This window comes from Myotis myotis, unplaced genomic scaffold (assembly GCF_014108235.1).
Source record: "Myotis myotis isolate mMyoMyo1 unplaced genomic scaffold, mMyoMyo1.p scaffold_m19_p_32, whole genome shotgun sequence".
Taxonomy (NCBI): domain Eukaryota; kingdom Metazoa; phylum Chordata; class Mammalia; order Chiroptera; family Vespertilionidae; genus Myotis; species Myotis myotis.
Genome location: NW_023416338.1, coordinates 13,865 through 32,569, shown reverse-complemented (window position 1 = coordinate 32,569; position 18,705 = coordinate 13,865). Strand labels below are relative to the sequence as shown.

At 56.6% G+C, this 18,705-nt stretch overlaps 2 protein-coding genes across 3 annotated transcripts; one reads left to right on the top strand and one right to left on the bottom strand.

The window, feature by feature from the left end:
- Nucleotides 1-184: 184 nt before the first annotated feature.
- On the bottom strand, nt 185-5,446 carry STX10 (syntaxin 10). Of its 2 annotated transcripts, none has more exons than XM_036302438.1 (8): nt 4,986-5,446; nt 4,586-4,755; nt 4,333-4,427; nt 4,196-4,258; nt 2,093-2,200; nt 1,910-2,012; nt 1,730-1,824; nt 185-1,631 (listed from the first exon to the last, which is right to left on the bottom strand). In XM_036302438.1, the coding sequence occupies exons 1-7, from the start codon at nt 5,261-5,263 to the stop codon at nt 1,736-1,738; spliced, it is 906 nt and encodes a 301-aa protein (XP_036158331.1). In that variant the 5' UTR covers nt 5,264-5,446; the 3' UTR covers nt 185-1,631; nt 1,730-1,735. The 2 variants fall into 2 exon arrangements, with proteins under 2 accessions (XP_036158331.1, XP_036158330.1); XM_036302437.1 differs by having other exon boundaries at nt 1,906-2,012; nt 4,986-5,442.
- Nucleotides 5,447-7,172: 1,726 nt separating this feature from the next.
- IER2 (immediate early response 2) lies at nt 7,173-9,937 on the top strand. Its single transcript, XM_036302439.1, has one exon. The coding sequence runs from the start codon at nt 8,386-8,388 to the stop codon at nt 9,064-9,066; it is 681 nt and encodes a 226-aa protein (XP_036158332.1). The 5' UTR covers nt 7,173-8,385; the 3' UTR covers nt 9,067-9,937.
- Nucleotides 9,938-18,705: the final 8,768 nt, after the last annotated feature.

Sequence of the window (18,705 nt, the reverse complement as noted above, 5' to 3'; positions counted from 1 at the left end):
ACAAGGAAGCTACATCTCCGCCCAGGCCAGCTCCTTCCACCCATGATACAAGGGAATAATGTCCATGGGAACGATGACTAATATGCTTCAGGTTGACCCTTGCAGTCAAAAATCCACGTAGAACGTTTGACACCCCCAAAATTTTACTAAGCCTAGTCTTGACAAGAAGAAGCCTTACCGTTAATATAGTCAATGAGCACCTATTTTGTATAGGTACCATATAATGTATTACAATAGACAAAAAAAGGTTAAAGTTATAAAGAATATACATTTAATAGTGTTTATTTTTAAAATCAGCATATAAATGGACTGCACAGTTTAAACCTGTGTTGTTCAGAGGTCAACAATACTACAATTCACAGGATGAACTGGGTATGTCTCAGTAAGACCAGCCCATTTGGGGTCCTGAAGTCCAGCATCAGCTGTCAAAGGGGTTTTGAGGACCAACAACATTGCCAACAAAAATTCAGAGGTGATGCTGCCCCAGAAATTCAGAGTGATGTGCCACCTGACTCCCAGAAGCACATCTTTTAACCCCAGAAAGACTTAGAACTGAGTATAGAATGGGCCAAGAGAACCCAAACCATCACATAAAAAAGGAGTCTGTACATACTTGGTTCTTTTTTGACTAACTGGCCTGATAGAGTAGCATCCTCGTAACATACAGCACTCCAGAGCGTGTACATGAGTGAGTGAGATTCGTGGTTCCCACGCCTGATTAATGTGGGGGATGGAAAGGTCTGATGATAATCTAAGGTTCACAGTGCTTACAAGTTTACCCAGCTTATACAGGAATCATTTCATACTCAGGAAGGCTCTATGGCAAAGCCCTTAAATTTACAAACGCTGCCCTGTTAGAGTGATGCATCACAGAGGGAACTAGAAACCAGCTGTGCAGTGGAGCCCAGCGTTACTTGGAGGCACCTCAGAAGTGACCACTCAGCTCCATGGCTAAGCCATTTACCTACTTTGGGTACAGAACAGGCAAAATATGTTTAGGTTGAACTTCAAACGCTCAAGAAACATTCATGGTTTAAAATTTTCAGTGGCAATAAAATTATCCATCATGAAAACCAAGAAATTAACCAGAATAGTCTTTTCTGCACCTAATACTTACTGGCCACTGAAATCCCTAGCACACACACATGCGTACACACACGCACACACCTGTGCGTGGAAACGAGGTTTAGAGTTCCCACTCAGGAAGCAGCCACTAGTTTAGAGTCAACATACCATATGATCTAAATACGTATAAAAAAGGCTGGGATTTTATTTCCAAGTTGGCACATGTAGAAGGCATAGGGGTGAATAAATGGCTTTGGGACACTGGAAACAGAAATGGGGCAGGGTGTATCTGAGGTCCTCCTACCTCCACCACCCCCTAAGTGCACTTGAGAAAGGACCAGTGGCAGGGGCTCCAACCAAGGGCCCTGAAGGTCCCACTGGCTCTTGAGAGCCTTGGGACAACTCCCCAGACATGACACCCTCCTCCCAGGGGGCAGGGCCCTACCAGCTCCCCCAGCTTGAGGGATCAGCCCCCTGGGAGAGCCAGGATCAGAGAGAGAAGAGCAGGATGAGAATCAGGAGAAGCACCCCCAGCAGCACCACAATCGCACACCACTGTCGGCGGTCTAGGGGTGAGAGGGTCAGACGTCATGAGGGAGGCAGCACCACCCCATGCCTCCACACCCCCCCTCCCCCGCAAGTTGCCTCCCCCAAGAGAACTCACCACTTGTCATATGGGACACTTTGGCCATCTTTCTGAGAACCCCATCCATCCGGGATTGGGTGTGGTCCATCTCATGAGCAAAGGTGTCCAGCATGCTGCCAAGACCAAGATGGTGTAAGCCCTCGAAGGGCAGCCGGCCTCAGGCTCCCGGCCCACCCTGGGGGTCCTGGCCTCACATGCCCTGCTCATCCAGCTCCTCCCCAACGCGGCTGGACATGTGTTTCAGAACCCGGATGCTCCCAGACACCATTTCCAGCTGTTGATCCTGTTGGTCCATGATCAGCTGCAGAATGGAGAGGTGAGAACTGCCGTCATCAGGGAGGCCTGAGCTCCTCCAGCCCATGACTGACCAGCCACACAAACCTGCTGTGTGGCCTGCTGCTCCTCAATGTAGCGAGAGGTGACAGATACCACGCTGGCATCCAGCAGGTCACTGGACGGCTTCTGGGCAGTTGGCTTGCCCATTAGCATCTGGTGGGGCACAGAACACAAGCTCAGGGAAGGACACCCACTCACCAGAGAGCCAGACACAGGCAAATTTAGATGGTGGTTAGTCAGTAAGGCAGTGTTTGAAGTGCAATGGCCTGGGTTCCCCAGACCCACTTAACATCAAGGTGACAGACCCCAAGGCCACACCACTTGACCTCCCTGTGTATCAGTTTCCTCATCTGTAAAATGGGGAGAACTACAATCCCTGTTTGCTGAGGTTGGAATGAGAAAATTATTCCACGGAGAACACTTATCCATCTATAAATATGAAAGGCTAATATGCTAAGTACCCATCTGACCGGTACCTATGATGCACACTGACCACCAGGGGGCAGAAGCTCAATGCAAGAGCTACAGTGATGCGCACTGGCCATTTACAGAGGAACGGCACATCGACCTGGTGCCCACAAAGCAACACTCGGCTTCCCCCAAGTGGGACACAGGCCCCACCACCATCCTGGAGTGACACCCCACCAAGTAGCAGCCGACACTGCCGAGACCCCATGGCACAAAATGTGGCCCACAGCCCAGCCAAGCCCTGAAACGGTGGCTGTGGGCACCAGGTAATGATGTCACATAACAACACCCAGCTCCATCTCCCTAGCAATTAGCCACCTTGGAGTTTCTTCAGCCCAGGAGCACAGCTTGCTTTATAGCCAGGTGGAAACATTTTACACTGTAACCAAATGTCTGTGAAGCGTTTTCCTGTGCCTCATCTCATTTGATCCTCACAGAAGTCCTGGAGTAGGTAGATAGGAGACTCAGTGGAATCCTATTTTCTTTTCATTAGCCGGAAAACGAAGATTTAGAAAGCCTAGAAACTTGACCCGACTGAAAAGAAGAAATGATGAACCTTGAAAATGACTTAAGGTTTTCTCACTGCGCAGAATATAGTCAAACATTGCTGCAGTTAAATATTTCACCCTTTGTTCTCCCTGCATGATCTACAATAATAGTCTGTTCATGTTGATATTTACTGTTGTGTTGCTGACAATTACCTGAAAGAGAAATTGGGGTGCTTCACTGGGCTGGGAAAAGTTTAGCTAAATCAGAAAGCAGGTCTAATTAAGCAAGTTTATTCTACATATATAAAAGGCTAAGTTGACTCGCATATACGCGATACATATAAAACTCTCACTGGGGCCAGTCGCACATGTGTGTTTCAATCTGTCATTGTCAATTGTGAATTTGGTTGACACTTCTATTATAGAGAAAGGGCGAATAGCGACATTAAAATATTTCTTCTTCCTTTCAATGTGCACGAATTCATGCACCGGGCCACTAGTTACCATATAAACAAGTGTATGTAAGAATTTGGACTTTAATCCCCAAGGCAGCATATCAGGAAAGCACATAGGCACTGCTACAGGACTCCAAGCTGGTGTGGGCCTCAGCTCCCCCACCCTCCCAGATCCCATGTGGGCTTATGATGGGATTGGGGAGAGGCTGGTGGTGTCACAACATACAAAGAATGGGCATACTACACAGAGGGGAAAGGTGTACAGACAGGCAGCAGGAAGCATTCAAACAAAAGGCATGTGCAGGCACACACACAAAGCAAGCACACCCATGGGGGTGGGGGGGTAAGGTGTGCATGCACAAGGCAGATAAGATACACTCAGAGGCCAAGTTTACACACTCAGATAGGTCAAGAGCATACACAGAGAAAAAAAAAGTAGGCATTATGCTGGAAACAGTAAACACAAAGAAAGGGGATAGGTATACAGACACCACTCACCCCCCACCCCAGGAAACCAGTATAGACCTCCAGGACAAGGCAGAGGGAGTATTATACAATCAGTGAGGGCTCAGGTATACACACACAGAAAGCAGGCAGGTAGACAGCCAAGAGGACTGCACACAAAGAGGATGGGCACTGACATACAGGGCCAGACGTACACTTTCCCAGGGAACAAGCAAACACGCACTGAGAGGCTCACCCTGAAAAATGATTCGGGTCAGGTCAAGATGCCTTACCTCTCTATTATTTCTCTCCATGAACGCAACGGCTGCTGGGCTGACCATATGGTCCTTCATTTCCTGGGGGTGAGGACAGCATCAGAGAGTAAAGACGCCCCAACCTCCACCCTTACCCCATCATAACCTCCTCTCACCTGGACCGCTTCGCGCATCCGCTCCACGAAGACCTTTCTCTCCTGCAGGTCCCCAGCTGCGAGCTTGAACTTGCCTGGGTTGGCTTCCACTATGCGTAGCCCCCGGGTCAAGAGTCAAGGCCACAGCTAGACACAACCCCCTCATCGGCCTCAAAGCCTTCAACTCCTCCCCGGTGTCCAGCCTCCCAGGTCCCCCTGCCACCGCAATGGGCTCTCCCAGGCCTCCCTCCAACCCTCCGACCCGCCAGGATATCGATGGTCTCCTCCAGGTCTTCGAGGTCCCACTCGATGCTGCGCAGGCCATTCCGCAGTTCATTGGTCGTCCAGTCCAGCTCCTCGCGGCCGACCGCGGCGCCCTCCTGCAGGAGCTCACACCAGCGCTGGTACAGCCCGCGGGCTGTGTTCACCGCCTTCTGCACCTCGCTGCGGGCAGGGGCACAGCGGGCGCGTCTGGGGGCCGCCCACCGCTGCGCCCCCAAGTGAGTGGGGGAGCTCAGAGGACCCCTACATCATCTGGCGTACCCCTCCCACTCGGCCACCGGGTGATCCCGACCCGCGCACCTCCAGACCGCTTGGCACCCTGCGGCCCGCATCCGGGCACTGGCTGGCAGGGGCCCGAGCACCCTCTGCCCGCCCCCATCGCTGTCACTCACCCTCGGACTACAAAAAACGGGTCTTCGAGAGACATGTCACCGCCCCTCGTGGGAGACCGAGCCCCCTCCCCTCCGGGCCTGGAGAGCTGGTTTCCTCGCGGCGGGGGAGAACGCGCCACCACCCCCGCCCCCGTCACGTGACCCAGGCCACCATAGAGAGCCGGGCCACGAGGAGAGAGAGAGGCCCCAAAAGCCGGAAGTGCAGAGCTCCCGCCGCCGCGGCCATCTTGGCTGTGGGCAGAGGCGGCTTTCCGTGCGCGTGCCCCCGCCTTTCGCATCCGCCGCTCCCGCCGCTCCCAGTCTTTCCGTAGTTCCGCCTGACCAGGCTGGAGTCTGAACTCGGCGTCTCGGGTTCGAGACCCAGCCCCTTGAATTGTTGCTGCGCAACCTCAGTTTTCCTTCCCGGCAACATAAATAATAATAAGCTCTCAGCCCTAGCTGGTTTGGCTCAGTGGATAGAGCGCCGGCCTGCGGACTGCAGGGTCCCAGGTTCGAATTTCATCAGGGGCACATGCCTGGGTTGCGGGCTTGATCCCCAGCGGGGGCCATGCAGGAGGCAGCTGACCCATGATTCTCTCTTATCATTGATGTTTCTAATCTCTCCCTCTCTCTTCCTCTCTGAAATCAATAAAAATATATTTTTTAAAAAATAAAAAATAATAAGCTCCCAGAAATCAGACGAGATTGTGGCTGGGGAAGGGGCTCGCTCGATTCGTAGACCCTTTTTTTTTTTTTTTTTTTTTAATAAGGTGAATCTTTTTTTTTTTTTTAAATATATTTTATTGATTTTTTACAGAGAGGAAGGGAGAGAGATAGAGAGTTAGAAACATCGATGAGAGAGAAACATCGATCAGCTGCCTCCTGCACATCTCCTACTAGGGATATGCCCGCAACCCAGGTACATGCCCTTGACCGGAATCGAACCTGGGACCCTTCAGTCCGCAGGCCGACGCTCTATCCACTGATCCAAACCGGTTTCGGCGATTCGTAGACCCTTTTAACGGGCTCCTGGAGCCTGCACCCGCATCCTGTGCAGGGAGATGTCCCAGCCCGGGGTCGGGAGTGGCAGGTTTGGGGAGGGCTGGGGGAAAGGCGGTCGTCCCCGCCTTCCTGCGGGCGGGCTGATGTGTGGGCGTTCTGTGGGTAGTTCTACTCACTCTCCTCTTTTTTTCCTCCTGGGAGTCGCGGGAGGGTGCGGGGGTGGCTCTGAGGATTGTTTCCGGAGCAGAGCGGTTCTCTCCGTGCGGGGTCTCCGTCTGGGGAGAGACCAGGAATGTTTGGGGAGGAATTTTCAAAGTCTCTGTCACGTAGGGGCGTTCCTTGTGGGGCCATGAAAGCACTTTTTGGGGGGTGCGGGGGAGCCATCGCCTGAATGACGTCCTGATCTCCCTCTGGGCGGTGGGCGGAATCCCTGAAGAAGTCCTCGGAAGGTCGCCCCTGTGTCCGAGTCCCAGTGTGGGGTTTTAGCCTTAGTACCTGGGTTGGGGATGTCATTGTGAAGTCTCTGAGGTGCCGGCGTGGGGGGACATTCTCAGCGGGTCAGCGCAGCGTGTGGCAGGAAAGGCCGCTGAATGGGGACGGTTGCTGTTCCGGGTCTTTTAGGGATTGTTGAGCCCCGAGGTGCAGGGGGCGGGACCTGAGTGTCCTCCGAGGGTGCATGAGATCATTAATTTGGGGGGGGGGGAGCAGTAATACCTGGGAGGGGGCCTGTGGGGAGAAATAACTGGGAAGACGGGGATAAAGGGGCCCTCGCCGGGCCGCCCCTAGTGCAGGCAAGGTCTTTGTGGGAGATGGCGTCAGTGGGCGCCCTGAGATCACCCCAACCCGCCCAAGGGGCATTCCCGAAGGGGCGTCACGCCTTCCTGGCCTCCCTGGAAGGAAGCGAAACCTTCCCCTTCGGCCCCACTGGACGCGGGTCCGGAAGCCGGGGGCTCCCGGCAGCCCCAGCCCGGAGAGGGGAAAGGAAGAGGGCGTGTCTGGAGGCCAGGCCCCGCCCACACCCGGCCGGAAAAAGCCGGCTATGGCCCAGTACCGAGAACCCGGCCCCTGTCCTTATATGGGCAGCCGGAAGTGGCTCAGCCACCTGCCCTACGTCATTCCTTCCAAATTTAGTCTGGATGTTGCGCTGACCCTGTGGCGGGAAGGCTCTGCGCTCCAGTCGAGCGGGCGGAGCCTCCCCTTAAAGTGCCCGTACCACAAATGAATGGAGCCATTCAAACAATGTTGCAGCTTTTTGGAGGGGAGGAACTGGGAGTAGGTTTTCCAGGAGAGGCAGCGCGTGCCGGAGGGTAGGGTCGATGTTCTCTATCTGCCCTCTCTCTGCGTTGCTCGGGCTTCAACTCCTACCCCAACCGCGCCTCCGGGTGCACAGGCAGAGCGCGGCCCGGTGGTTTAGGGGCCGCAGCATGAGTTCAACCGGATGTCGTGTGGCCGGGCCCTCCACCTTGCGTGGAGCTTGTGCCGAAGGAAACCGGGAGGATGTTCAGTGCGGAGAGCAGAGATGGCAGCCTGGGATGCGCTCATATCTGCAGGCTTCCGCCGCCAGTGCAGCTGGCAACTTAGCCCCGAACCAGCCAGCTTACCCTGTTCCGCTTACGGGCAGGGGGAGTGAGGAGGGCTGGCGTGGGTTAGATGCTATAGAGGCCCAGGCCTCCTTTCGCTGCAGTTGGCCCATTTATTCGTTTAGCAAATATTGGACTAGTCCGTCAGCCTCGGTTTCCCCACGTGAAGAAATCAAGTACAACAGCAGTACCGTCCGTGGGGGATCAAGGAGATCTTTATGAAAGGAAAGCCTTTAACATAGTCTGGCACGTATTAATCAGTTAGTTGTGTGTTAATTAGTTAGTGTTAGCATTGTTATTGGTTCAAGAAACACTAATGAGACGCCTGGAACTGTGCCCACGGGGGATGTACGGGCTCAAACCCGGGTATTCCCCGGCGCGAAGGAAAACCAGTCGCCTACGACCTGCGGGGGCCAGCGAACTCTAGCACGTGGGTGGGCCCTGAGCCTCACCCTGGGCCCCGCTCCCCGGGGCCTGCGCGCGGGCGCACTGAGGCGGCGAGGGCTGAGAAAGGAGACCACCCCAAGTGCTCAGGGTACTGGGGAAGGCTCCCCCGCGTCCGGGCTAGTGTCCCTTTTGTCTGTCCGGTAAATTCCACCCTGTCGCTTTAAGGCTGAAGTCTCTGGCCCCAACGCGGTGGAAAGCCCGACGCAGCTCTCTGATTGGGCGGGGCGTCATGGTGACGTAGCTCCGGGTACAAATGGGCCCCGGTGGCGGGCGCCGGGGCAGAGCGTCCTAGGGGTGTTTCGGCGCCCGTCGGCGTGAGCAGAGAAAGCGTGAGCCAGCGCACAGTCCGAAGTGCGTCTGCTCAGCAGGGAAGTCCCCACCGTCGAGTCGCCATGGAGGTGCAGAAGGAGGCGCAACGCATTATGACCCTGTCGGTGTGGAAAATGTACCATTCGCGCATGCAGCGCGGAGGGCTGCGGCTGCACCGGAGCCTGCAGCTGTCTCTGGTCATGCGTAGTGCCCGGGAGCTTTACCTCTCGGCCAAGGTGGAAGCCCACGAGCCGCCCGAGGTGCCCTCGTCAGTCGCCCGCTCCCCCGACCCTCGCCTGCACCCACCGCGGGAAGCACAAGCCGCAGCGGAAGCAGCGTCCACCGACGGTGAGCAGCCCTGCCCGGAGCCCATGGACACTCAGGAGGCGCCGAAAGCCGAGGAGACCCCTGCCCGCTGTGCCCCGAGACCCGCCAAAGTCAGCCGCAAGCGGCGCAGCAGCAGCCTCAGCGACGGCGGGGATGCCGGACTGGTCCCGAGCAAGAAAGCCCGTCTAGAAGAGGAGGGCGCGGAGGAAGGGGAGTCTGCGGAGGTCCCCGAGCGCCTGCAGGCCCCTCCCGCGCAAGCGGAAGGTGCCTTCCCCAATCTGGCGCGCGTCCTGCAGAGGCGCTTCTCCGGTCTCCTGAACTGCAGCCCCTCCGCGCCCCCGACAGCGCCTCCGCCTCCGGCCTGCGAGGCGAAGCCGGCCTGCCGCTCGGCGGACAGCGTGCTGAACGTGCTCGTCCGGGCCGTGGTGGCCTTCTGAGGCCCCCGAGCGCCGCTGCCGGAGTCCAGAGCGCGGGCCAAGCGTCGGCCCGAGTACACAGACCCGAAGCCAGGCCGCCCCCGCGGGGCAGGCCCGCGGAAACGGTGGAGAGGAGCCGCGGCCCGGGAAGCTGTCGCCACCGTGTGCAGTGGCGGCGCCAAGGAACCTGAGCCGGGGCGGGGGCGCCTTCCTCCGAGCCCGGCCGCGCCCACAGGTGCCGGCTTAACCGACGGGGACGTGGCCTTCCCGTCCCCCGGGACTGGGTGACGGGGTCTGGTTCCTGACACTCCTCGGGGTCGGACTTTATTTTCACCGGGGGCTGTGCTGCCCTTTCGAGGTGTTGCGGTAGTCGGTGTCCTCGTTCCCAGCGGCGCCCAGGCGCCCTCTTTCCCTCGGGGGACATGCTTATGCAAGCGGTCATCGTTGCGTCACGGGCAGGCGTGGGGCGCTTCCTGTCGCCTCGCGTGGGTGTGGGGCCTGGGAGCGGGACCGCCTGGGGCACCGCCCCCGCGCTTCTGCCGGCACCCCTGCGCCTTCTGGGCAGGGGGAACGGATCTCATTTCAGGCTAAATTTTTTTCTCGTTCGGTGCGTTCGAGGTGGGGATATGCGCACTGTCTGAAGCGTGACCCTTGGGCACAGACCATCAACCCAGAAGACCTTGGTCTGAGTCACACGAGTGGGGGAAGGGGTGCCCGCAGTTCTGTGAGGCCGAGCTGGGCCCAGGTGCTGCGGAGACCCGGCCCGCTTGGGGAGGGAGATTCTAGCCAGTGCGTTCGAGGGCCTATTTACTCTGGTGGGTTCTGTTTAACTGTCTGTCTGGCCTTTTGCTAGAGAGACCAGATACGAAAATAAAGACCATTTAACTGCAAAGTCGACTGTCTGGTGTTCTTCCCTGCGGGGGGAGGGTCGGGCGCTGGGGGCGGCTTCCTGGGGCCGCAGAAACCGGCCCGACCGGCTCCCACGTGGGCGGGAGGGACTGGGCCCCCTCTTCCCAGCCAGTCCACTTCCGTCTGGGCGCCCTGGCGCTCTGACTCCTTCGAAATTCCCCTACAGCCCTGGCTCGGTTGGGTAGAGCGTCGTCACTATACGCCTAAGTTTTGGGGTGCATCCCAGGTCAGGACTCCGACAAGAAGCTACCCGTGAATGGGTGTCCCAGCAGGTCTCTGTAAAATCGGTGAATGAAATTAAGAAATAAGTTCCCCCTGCAAGTCTGGGAGAGCGAGGGCTCTCACAGCTCACGTAGGTTTGGGGGGACACTGCTGGGGACCGTGCCACGCGCAGTTGGGGAACACGCAGGTTCTCCCCACCCGGCTGCACCTGACCCACAGGTGCCGGTCTGGCGGGGGCCCCACGGGGGTGGGGGGCAGGGAGCTGAGCAGATAAGCTTGGGACCCCTGGTGACACCATGTTCCAGTCTCTGGCTGTGGGTTTGTTTGGCTCAGACGGGGGGAGGGGGGCGGTGAGCGCCCAGCCTCAGTTTCCTCCTCTGTGGGGTCCGCCTGGGAACAGCTCCCCCGGAGGAGCTGCAGGTTTGGAAGTGCTCCTGGGAGCCTTTGTCGTTGGCTTGGCTCCGCCCCAGGGGAGAAAGTCCTCATCATTCCCCCCAGCGCTGGCCCCGTGAGGGCCGTTGGGAGGACAAAGGAGCCGCAGGTGTGGGAAGAGGCGCGGGGAGCACCCGCCCCACCTCAGGAAGGCGAGGTCCCCAGAGTGGGCTTCCGTGACCCCCGGGTCTGACCCCGAGGTGGGAGTGTGGGAGGAGGAGGAGGCAGGGGAGCAGCCCCCACCACACCCTCCTCCCACGCCCCTCCCTGCCTCCCTCCGCCCCCCACCCCACCCCCAGCTATCCTCCCCGGTCCCCTGATTCCTCTATGCGGAAGGTGGGAGACGGCGCCACCCAGAACTCCCCAGTGGGACGTGGGGGGGGGGGGGGCTGGAGCCCCGCACCTCCAATGTAGCTCAATGTGTCCGCGTAGGCGCACCTCCCCGGAGAGCTGGCCGGGCCCCAGGAAGTCCCCGGCGCTGTGGGAGGGGGCCTCGCCGCGCATCCTGTCGCAGGAACCGCCGGCCCTTCCTTCCGCGGGAAGCGGTGGGGCGACTGCTGCCCCGGCCTCGGGCATTTCCGAGCCGGCCCCGGGGAGGGGACACGGTGGGAGACAGAGCGGCACCGCTCACTCAGGTCACCCGCCAGAATAGGCAACATTGAAAACTTGTCACAATAACCGACATCTATGGGGCCTGGGGCCGTCAGTCCGTGACTTGGCGCGAGGTCATTGGGACAGACCCTCCGGGGAGGAGCTGATTGGACAATGGCTGCGAAACCGACAAATGCCCCATCCCCGTGACCCACTGATTCCCCAAAGAGTTTCCAGGAGGGTGTTCACCACAGTGCTGTCTGAAAGGGGCACGGGTTTGAGACAACCTACGTGCCCATCTGACTGGACTGGTCTGGTTGAATGTGAACTATCCACCGCTTGCTCCCCACCCCAAAGGTAGAAGGCCTCAGCCTGACAGATCCACCGCTCAGGCAACCATGCTGCCGGGTGACAAGCGCCAGCTGCAGACGTTGTGGGGTAAGGAGCACAGATTTCTGAGCCCACACAGCCAGTTCCGCTTGCTTCCTGTGCAACTTTGAGTAAGTTGCTTCACCTCTCTGGGCCTGTTTCCCTGGCTGTACATTTTGGAATAGTCCCTACCTCTTAGATTCATTGGAAAGATCGATCCAGATAGCACACAGAAAGTGCTTAGTAAAATGCCGGGCACACAGTGTTGTTATTTTTTTATTGTTAAGAGGCCAGGATGACAAACAGTACAAATATATATGTATGGAAAAGTGTGTGTAGATGCTGTGTTAAACCCAGAGAGTTTGAAAAATAGTTCCCTCCTCCTCCAGTAGCTCAATATGAACAAGAATCTGTGTCCCCTCCCAGCTCCTGGGTTTGGCCATACCTAGTGATTTTGGGTTGGGTTTTTTGTTGTTGTTGTTTTTTCTCCTGCAGGTTCCATGCTCTTCCTACGTTACCAGTGATCCCTGCATCAGGCCTTGGACCTCTGTCTACACTCACCCCTGGCAGCCTCATTCAGTTTTAGGGCTCTAAATGCCATCTCTATGCAGACTCCTAAATTTAGCTATTCATCCCAGTCTCCTTGTGGGGGTCTAAGGTATTTCAAATAGAACAGGAGCCAAAGAGAATTCTTGCTGTTCCCTACCAGTCTTCCAATTGAGGGCTCCTCCTTGAATCACTTTTTCTTATTTATTTATTTATTTATTTATTTATTTATTTATTTATTTATTTATTTTATTGATTTTTTTACAGACAGGAAGGGAGAGGGATAGAGAGCTAGAAACATCGATGAGAGAGAAACATCGATCAGCTGCCTCCTGCACACCCCCCACTGGGGATGTGCCTGCAACCAAGGTACATGCCCCTGACTGGAATCGAACCCGGGACCCTTGAGTCCACAGGGCGACGCTCTATCCACTGAGCCAAACCGGTCAGGGCGCTTTTTCTTTTTTAAATATATTTTTATTGATTTCAGAGAGGAAGGGAGAGGGAGGGAGAGATAGAAACATCAATAATGAAAGAGAATCATTGATTGGCTGCCTCCTGCACACCCCACACTGGGGATAGAGCCCGCAACCCGGGCATGTGCCCTGACCTGTAATTGAACCATGACCTCCTGGTTCATAGGTCAACAATCAACCCCTGAGCCACTCTGGCCGGGCAGAATCACTTTTTCTCCTTCCCTCACAGTCCAAGCCTTTCCCATCTTCCTGGCTCCATCACCTCTCGCCTGGATTAGGGCAGTGCCTTCCTCCTCGCCCTTGACCCCCACAATCTATTTTACTCAGGAGCTGCACTGATTTTATAAAACACAAACTGGATCTTTTCCCTCTCCCGGCTCCCCCCTGCTTCTAACACACTAGCCTCCTTTCTGCTTGCAGAACAGGCCACACATGTTCTAGCCCAGGGCCTTTGCACTTGCTGTTCCTTCTGCCTGCAATGCCTTTCTCCCAGATACCCACACAGCCATCTTCATTTTCTTCAGGTTTTTGCTGAAATGTCACCTCCTTGGGGGAGGCCTTCTTTGGCTACCTGACTAAAATAGCCACCCACTCCACTCAGTCTTCCTTAGAGTACTACTCACCATTTGAGAAGATAAATTTGTTTTATTTAGCATCTGCACCCCCATTCAAATGTTTTATGAATGAATGCTCACCCCAGGCCAAAATGAGTGAAGGATGTTGTCCGGGGTAAGCAGATGCTAAGAGCTTAAAATTTATTATCTCATTTTATCAATGGCTTCCGATGGCTCTTAGAATTTCCCTAACTTCAGACAGTTGACAGGATTTTTATCAGCTCTGTGTAACAACTGTATAAGTATTATTTATCTAATTTTAAAAACTTAATGGTGAATTAATCACTCAGCATACTTAGAGGGTAACAGTTCATAAAAGTTACAATGAAAACGAAATACTGTCATAAGATCCTGCTGAAACAGTAGCCAGTGTGAGGTTCCAGATAGCTTTCTTAGTTACAAAGGAAGATTAGCAAAGTTAAAGTCACATTGTTGCCAAAGGAGGAAGACTATCCTTAAGTCAGAGAATCAGCTGGGACTAAAAGCTGAGAAGGAGAAGCTGAGAGATGTATTCTGTTATTTAAATAACAATGAATCACTTTGTCCACTGTCCCAGAGTTAGGAAAACTCTGCTTCTGGAAGAGGGACAACAACCCTATGACTGTCCTGCTGGACCTGGGCCCAGTGCATCTCCGGCCTAATCTTGCATCACCCTCCAGCTATCCTGACCTCTTTTTGTGCCTCACACTTGCACAGTCTTCCCAGCCACTGGGCCTTTGCATATGCTCTCTCCTGGAGTGCTTTTCCCTTCCCTGTTCACCTAGGGAAGTGTTTGCTGTCTGCCCCCCATTTTGATCCAAGATCCCTAAATTTTTTGACACTTAGATCAAGAGTTACTTTTCTTGTTGTAGTATTTATCACAATTAGTTTTACATTTGTTTCTGGGTTTGTCTCCTCTTCTAGCTTGTAGACGCCAAGAGGGCAGAGGCAAATCTAGCAGATGCTTACTACTTAGTTTTTGTGAATGAATGGGGCCTTTGAAACTTTCCTTTGAGGTCGGTCCTGGTCCTTCTAAAGTCCATTTAAAAATATATATATACATATATATATTATTGATTTCAGAGAGGCTGGGAGAGGGAAAGAGATAAAAACATCAATGATGAGAGAGAATCATTGTTTGACTGCCTCCTGCACACACCCTCCTGGAGACCCGGCCCGCGACCTAGGCATATGCCCTTGACCCGAATCGAACCCAGAACCCTTCAGTCCGGAAGCCGACGCTTTATCCACTGAGCCAAACCGGCTAGGGCCGTCCATTTTTTTATAGACCTGAAAACTAAGGCCCAGAGAGGAAGGCCCTGAAGGAGAGCAAATAGGAGACAGCTCTAGTGTGTTCCCCATCCTGAGATTCCCCTCCCCCTTCTCTGTGCCGGAGTGGGGGAGGGGGAGGGGGAGAGACAGCGTCCCAGTTCAGCCCTGGGAAAGGGCGGGGCCACGGGTCGGACCACCCCAGAAGCAGCACCCAGACCGGTTTACCCGGTTCCAGGAGCCTGGGCGAGGTGCCCGCGGGAGGGGGAAGACCGGCGTTGGCCTAGCTGTCCGCCCAGCGGGGCGGGAACTTGATCTCCACCAGGAAATTTAAGTCTCAGGCCGGGAGCTCGGGTGAGTGAGTCACTGGCCTGGACTCGGGCTGGAGCGACCTGGGTGTCCATTACAGGAGGGCGGGACATGCACATTTCCCCGCCTCGCGCTCTCCGCCCCCCTGCGGCCCCGCCCCCACCCCACCCAGTGCACCGCGCGGAGCAGTTTGCAAGAATTCCCAGTGCAGTGGGGGGGGCCCCGCCACGCTCCTCACCCGCAAACCGGTCCCTTCCGGATTCTGCCCAGACCTTCAGAGGTTGGCAGCGCCCCCACCTTTACAAATACGAGGGCGGAGCTCAGGGGCCACGCGGGGAGCCAGAGACCACGCTGGGAGCCCCGGGGCTGGGGGTGGGCTGAGAATCAGGATAAAGGCGAAAAAAAGCGGAAGGAAAATGGGGGTTGCTGGAGTTTGAGACTCATGCTACTTGCCCTAGCCATGGAGGATGCTGAAACCCCCCGACGTGTTCAGGGGAGCCCAGAACCCCACATCGGAGTCCAGGGGAACCCAGCGCCCCCACACCTTGCTCAGGGGAGCCCAGACCGCCCCCTCCTGTGTCCAGGGTTGCTCTTAGGGGGACACTTTATATCTGCTTCCTGAGGTTCGGCCTCAGGGGTTATTCCACCCATTCTGTGCTAAAATGACTTTAGGTCTCCCCAAATTTGTGTTCCGGAAAGCTGAGGCCAGGGGCTAAGGCCCTCGGCCTGCACACTCAGGCCAGAGGCCGCCCCAGGCTCAGCTCCCGGCCTGCTCTGACCGCATTGGATGGCGCCCCTCTCAGCAGACATCCCAGCCTCCTGGCCCATCCTCCCCAGATCACACCGCCCCACACCAGCACATGGTTAACTGTCAGTTACGAAATCATCTCAGCATTCACCGTCCCCCCTCCCGCCCGCCCCTAGACCGCTCTGGGGCCCCCTAGGTTCCTGTCTTCCCCGCCTGCCACCCGACTGGCACCAATTAATTTCCTCCTCAGCCTCTCCACCCACATCTGGTTGCCAGCTGCTCGGCTTCGCCCTGCCCACCCCCCCGGGGTCTCCCAGGGAATTGCTCACAGCCCCCCTCCTTCCTGTGCCCCCCAAATATAGGCCGCCCCGCCAGAGCACACAGCCCCCTCCAGCAGCGTGGGCTGATCAGAAGCTGACAGGACGGGGCGGAGAGGAGATCTGAAGTCGGATGGAGGAGGGGAGGGGTGTGAAACTTTCCGGCCCAGAGACGCTGCTGGGGGACAGAAAGAGGGGAAGGGGGTGGGGGGGGTGGAGGAGACAGGAGCCTTCGTCTACTAAAGGCTCACGATCAAAGCCGCTGGCTTCCAGATGGGCGCTGTGGGGGAGGGCTTCTCCTGGGGCGGCCGGGCTCAGCCCCCCTCACTCGGAAAGCCCCTGAGACTTGGTGGTGACAGCTGTGCCCTGGCCCTCTTGCGAGGAGTTTCCTTTTCCAGAGCCCACACTCCCCGGCCTCCCGAAACGCTGGCCTGCAGCCCGGAGACACCGCGAGACACCGGCCTGGACCTTTTGAAGGGGCTCCCCACAGGGTCTTCCTGGATGAGGGAGGGGGAGGCGGCTGCTGGAGAACAATGGGCTTCTGTGGCTGCAGGGCGCCAGGCGCTTCCTGTTAACCCTTTCCTGGAGGGGCAGCTGTGGGCAGCACCTCTGAGGCCTGGCCTGATTGGGGGGGTGGGGGGGAGTGAGGGGATGGACAAAGCAGGCCAATACACAGAGCCTTTTCTGTCCCAGGTGCTGTTTGCAGAAGGGATTGGGAAATGGTGATGTGGATGCAGACCTTGCCCTCCTCATGGCCGCCCAGGGCCAGGTTCTTTCCCCTCCAAGGCTGCGGAGTGTGCTGCCAGGGGACCTGGCGAGGCTCACCCAGACGCCTTCAACTCTGAGCTCTGAGAAACCCCAGGGTCTCTGGGGCCGGGCCGGGGGACCCACGTGTCCCAGGTAAATGCAGGCACAGCTATGTCTGCCAACACCGTCCTAGCTGCCCTGCCCTGTTGCCCAGGGGTAATCGCCGCCCCCCCCCCCACACACACACACACCCGCCTGAGCTACCTCACTGGTCAGGGCCTCAGTTTCCTACAGTTTGGGAAGTTCTCCCAAGGGCCTGACAGGGGCACAGAGCCGTCCTAAGGGGCTGGAGGGAGCTGAGTTGGAATCTTGGAAACCTCTGCTCCATCGTGGAGCCCTGGGAAGACAAGTTGGGGGATTAGCTGTGTTAACTGAGGCTTCATGCCAAGTCCCTTCTGTTGACCGAGCCAGCCCGAGAAGCACCCTCAGAAGACTCTGGGAGTGTTCAAGGGCCGCTGGAGAGGCAGCATCCGGCCCCGGGGGCTTCCGGTTAGCTACAGACCAGATGACACACCCTGTGCTAAGAAGAGACTTGTATTGATGCTGGCTGCCAGCTGGGTGCTGTGTGCGGCTTGTATTCACTTAGTCAACCCTCCTGCACGGCTGGGTCAGAGCTAAAGCAGGCACTTTCACTAGCCCCCTTTTATAGCTGAAGGACTTGAGGCACCGGGCAAAGGTACATCTAATCAGACAAAGTCCATCGGTGTGTTTTTCTCTCCTGGATTTGGGTGGGAGAAAGGGGTGGGTAGGGATCTTTGCTTCTATAAACCCAGCAACCAACCTCCTGTTCACAAATAAGGAGAGAGCACCTGAGTCTCCCTGCCCCTGCCACCAACGGGCAGCTCGCACTCTCTCTCTCTCTCTCTCTTCCTCCCCCTCCCCCTCTCTCTCTTTCCTTCCTTGAGCCCACAGCTGAGCACCCACCAGGTTTGCCCACTTGCTAGGTGACTCTGACATCTTTTTTCTCCTTTCAAAGATGAAAACATCCCCAGGGGCCGATTTGTACACGCTCCCGCAGGGGGTTGAAAAGGTGAAAAGGACAAAGGTGGTTTGTGTGTCAGTGTGTGTGTGTGTGTGTGTGTGTGTGTGATCATTATTTACTGAGCAAAATCAAATTGCTGGACTGGGAAGGCTGCTGCCTGGCCCCCTGGCTGGTGTCTGGAACAGGAAGTAGCTCAGTGCTTTGCCCTTTAGACCCCAGGGCAGTCAGGGAGGGCCCATCGGACACCACCCTCCCAATCAGGGTCCTTTTTGAGGCCGGGAGGGGCCTGGACCTGGACTGCCACTGCCAACCGGCCTCCACCTGAGGCCCCCTCCCTCCCTTCTCGCCTCTGTTTTGACCCACCCTTCCGGAATTAACCTTATTTTGGCTTCTTGCCCGGGGGAAGGCCAAGCCTGCAATTACTCACTGCTGCCTCCCTGGAGGCATCGCATTCACTCAGTGTGGGTGGGGACGGGCTCCTGGGACCCTCTCCCCCTTGGGCTCAAGTCTGCAGCACTGAGTTCCACGTATTCCCCAGCTACCCTCCGACTTCCCACAGATGCTGTCTTATAAACAGGCACTGGCATCTGCAAAGTGCCGTCCTGTTGTTTGGGATAAGGCATTCCCTCCCCAGAGGGGTGGGTGTGAAGCTGGTCAGACACGGAGGCTTGGAGAAGGAAGGGGCGTGCCCTGGGACCACCAAAGCTTTCCTTTCCACCGAGTGGGGGCACTTCCCTCTCCTGGAGATGAGGCGACAGAGGGGGGAGTGTGCGAGGGGGGCCCTTGGGGACCTGACAGTCAGCAGCACCTCTGTGTCTCCCAGGACCATCTGGGTGTCCCCAATTCCCTTGCCTCCTTCCTTACGCCTCAAGCTTGTCCCTCTTTCCCATGACTCTCTCGGACGTCCCTGGGAGGAAGGGGCCTACGCATCCTCTACCCTCGCAGCGGTCCCCCTGCGATGAAAGCCAGCCCTGTTCCTGAAAGCTGGAGCCAGGGTCCAGCCACGGTTCCCACCCATGGACGCGGCTTCTGGTGAGACCCGACAGGTGGCGAGTGGGCTTGACCTCAACACCCTAAACTGAATCTCGGC